Raw genomic sequence first — 3,525 nt, forward strand, 5'->3', positions numbered from 1 at the left:
CACACACACACACACACAGTGAGTGCATGTTTGTACCCAGTAGTACTGTTACATCATATTCTCAAAGTCAACTGAGACCAACGTCAACATCTGCTCCACTTCGGCGCTCTCCTCTTCACCTACACAGCACTCAACAAGCAGACCTGTGCCTGCCTCACCCACCCTCTCCTCCATCACATCATCACCAACCATCTCTCCCCTGTCGGAGGACAGAAGTACAAACCCAGGGCCTCCTGTGTAGCTGCCCCCCCCGCCCCTCAACAATTAAACTTTATATTTATAAAATTATATTTTCATATCACCTACAATCCATAACAACTGCAACAACCAACATATGTGTTTTATATTTATTGGATGGTTATCAAACTAGCTTTTCAATTGTATATATTGATTAATTCTGTATTAAAAAGCTCGTTAAATATGACAAAGATTGAGGCTCACAGGCCGATCTGGACTCATATTAAAATATATACTTAAAAAAACATAAAATATTATAGGAAATATTTTTTAATATTTGACCAGAATTTAAAAAATATATAAATGGTAATAACAATGTTTGTATTATAAATAATAATAACAATTTACTTTTATTATTGGTCTTGTTTTTGTTCCCATTTAAAATTCTACGTGAAATCGTTTTGAATGCAATATATTTACATGTAATTTATATGAAATTGAGTTTCCATCACATAACCCTGTCTTCGTTGTAATGTGACTTTTTCATCTTCATCAGTCAAGAACATATGTGTTCTTGTTGTACCAACAAAGGAACAGAGTCAGTGAGTTTGGCTGTGAGAAGCAGCAGCAGGTCTACGTGGTCTCCGTGGTCTACGTCGTCTCCATTGTCTCCGTGTCCCCACGACTTCAGGTGAATTTATTGAAAACACTGTGAAGTTGGCCAGGATTCAGACACCACTCGGACCAGACCAGATGCTCCGTTGGAGAGGAAGCACTGAGTCATTTCTGGACTGGAAGAGGAGCCAGTGGGAGACGAGGAAGTTCTCGTGTTGTGTGTTCAGTGTGTGTGTGTGTGTGTGTGTGAGTGTGAGTCGAGCGAGTCCCTGCCATCTGTCCTCACCGTCAGAGCCACGGAGACAACAGGGAGGGTAAAACCAGGACCTGTGTTGTGCATGGACACACACACACACACACAGACGTGTGTGTGTGTGTGTTTGGTCAGCACGTCACATAAACATATTCCATTCCCTAGACTCTCACAGAAGACAATAGAAGAGAAATGCTGTATATATGTATAAATATATGTCTAATCTTCATCCATGCTATTACTCTTAGCCTCATGCTAATCCTAACTAAAAAAACAACACAAACATGTCAGACAGAATGGTCACGTGATTTTGGTTAGAAGCCGTGAACTCAACACAAATGACTGAACAATAATTAACTGGTCATTTCAAGCATGCTTTTCATAGTCTTGGCCACCAGATGGCACCAAATAAAACCGTATTGACGTTATCGGTTCTCGAACCTTTTTTGTGATTTGTCTAAGAACCACGTGTCCAGGTATGATTCGTAACTTCACAGTCAGGGACTTCAAAGCCTTCAAAGGCTTAACATCATCAGTTGGTATTCTGACCAATGAGGAAGGAGAGAAGTTGAGGAGGTCATGCTTCTTGTATGACAGCTACCATCAAACCCAGTATCGAGACTGGTTTTTATCGAACTTTAGCGTCGCACACACACAGACCGGTTTTGTTACTTCCCAAGGACACGTCCATCATGGCTTTTAATTTTCCACACAGAAAAGTTCCCAGCAGGGTCCACTCGTTCCCGGCTCAGACCCCATCTGTGGAGAACCTCTTCAGACCTTCCCCCGATCAGACCTGCTCCCTCACCGACGGCATCATTTACGACCGTCGCGTGGTCAGAGCCAATGTCTCGGGTTACGACGTTTCGTCCACGGCCCCGCAGTATGCCGACGAGAACCTCCGACAACAGTTCAGGACGCCTGTTCTCCACAAGGACGCCAGCGTGGAGACCGGACACAGGACGCCTCAGCCGCCGAAGCAACCGAAACACAGCGACGCACAAACAGACCTCAACCTGGGAGAATACGGCGTTCCCATCATGGTCACGGTGACGACGGTGGAGGAAGTCAAAGAAACCTTCAAGCCTCCGAAAACAGGAAGAGACATCGCCACGCAGATCATGGAGGGAGACCTGTTTGACTTTGACAAGGAGGTGCCCCCCCTGGTGGAGATCATGGTGGACAAGATCATAGAGCAGTCGGTGCTGGAGGTGCGGGAGGAGGAGGAGCTGGCCCGTCTGAGCGCCCAGCAGAGGGCCTTCCAGGAACTGAGGAACACGGAGATGGCCGAGGTCCAGAGGCTGAAGGAGCAGGAGAGACGCCACAGGAAGGAGAAGGAGCGAAGAATCGCCCAACAGCAGGAGGCGCTGAGGAAAGAACTGGAGTTGATGCAGAGTAACGCCGTCAGGGCCTACACCAAAGAACACCTGGCCGAGCTCTTTCCTGCCATCTTCATCTCACAGCGACCCAAGGACCCTGTGGAGAAGGAGATCGAGGACCACTTCCTGCCGTGGCTGATGACGGAGGTCCACGTCCGCATGGAGAAGAGAACCAGAACCAGGCAGGTTCTGGACGCTTTAGTGAAGGACGTGGGTCAGCTGAGAGTTTCGCGGTCAGATTCTGACCCGTGATGTTGGAAGGTGAAGATGAAGAGCCAACGAGAAGCTGTTGTCATGACGACCAGGAGGAAAATGTTGCTGTAATTTATTGGTTTGTTAAATAAACAGAATCCTGTTGATCTCTGCTTCGTTAACGCTAATGAAACACACACACACGGTGGAGGAGAGGTTAATGACCTTGCCTTACAATCAGGAGGTCACTCATTGATTCCCAGTCTTTCGGTCTAGAAACTTATTCCAGATTATTCCATTGACAACCGCCCCTTCACTGACAACTGTCCTGCTGATGTGCCCCCCCTGGTGGAAATGAGAGACAGCACTGATTTAAATGAGAGACACAGCTCTGTGTCGAAGGTTCACTCTCTCCTCTGATTACACAGGAGCTCAGCCAAATGGTGAATGAAAGCCAGTAAAGAACATTTACCCCGGGCAAATAAAACCGCTCCCACCATCCAATTATCTCTGCCCTCCGGCGCCACCCACAGGTTTTTATGTCTCTGACTCTTCAGGTCCATTTCCCTCTTTATTTGCTCTCTTCTCTCATCACAACCGCTTCCATTTTCTGCTACCTTTCACNCCTCATCTAGATATAGAATGTTTAGAAAGTGGCTGCGAAGCAGAAGAGTTGATGATTATGTTCACATTTCTCTCTAAATACTCATCAGCTTCAGGACTCTCTCAGCCGCAGCCTTCACATCCAACCTGAAGGCTGCGCTCTCCACTGCCCCCTCTCTGTAAAAACCAATTACTACCGTGTTCCCACTGAGACCACCTGACATCAGAGTGAAAAAAACAAACAACAAAAGAAATAAGAGAAAATCTTCCATTTGCTCCATCCTGTCAACAAGGTCAGTCTCCTCC

General features: G+C 46.5%; 1 protein-coding gene across 1 annotated transcript; it reads left to right on the forward strand.

Moving 5' to 3' along the window:
- Nucleotides 1–1,587: 1,587 nt before the first annotated feature.
- On the forward strand, nt 1,588–2,783 carry LOC103387079 (radial spoke head protein 3 homolog). Its single transcript, XM_008321584.3, has one exon. It carries the CDS (start codon nt 1,636–1,638, stop codon nt 2,674–2,676), a length of 1,041 nt encoding a protein of 346 aa, XP_008319806.1. The 5' UTR covers nt 1,588–1,635; the 3' UTR covers nt 2,677–2,783.
- Nucleotides 2,784–3,525: the final 742 nt, after the last annotated feature.

The sequence above is a fragment of the Cynoglossus semilaevis genome, chromosome 12 (assembly GCF_000523025.1).
Source record: "Cynoglossus semilaevis isolate Cse_v1.0 chromosome 12, Cse_v1.0, whole genome shotgun sequence".
NCBI lineage: Eukaryota > Metazoa > Chordata > Actinopteri > Pleuronectiformes > Cynoglossidae > Cynoglossus > Cynoglossus semilaevis.

Coding starts and splice junctions, on each gene's coding strand:
- LOC103387079 (XM_008321584.3), top strand. CDS start 1,636: ATGACAGCTACCATCAAACCCAGTATCGAGACTGGTTTTTATCGAACT.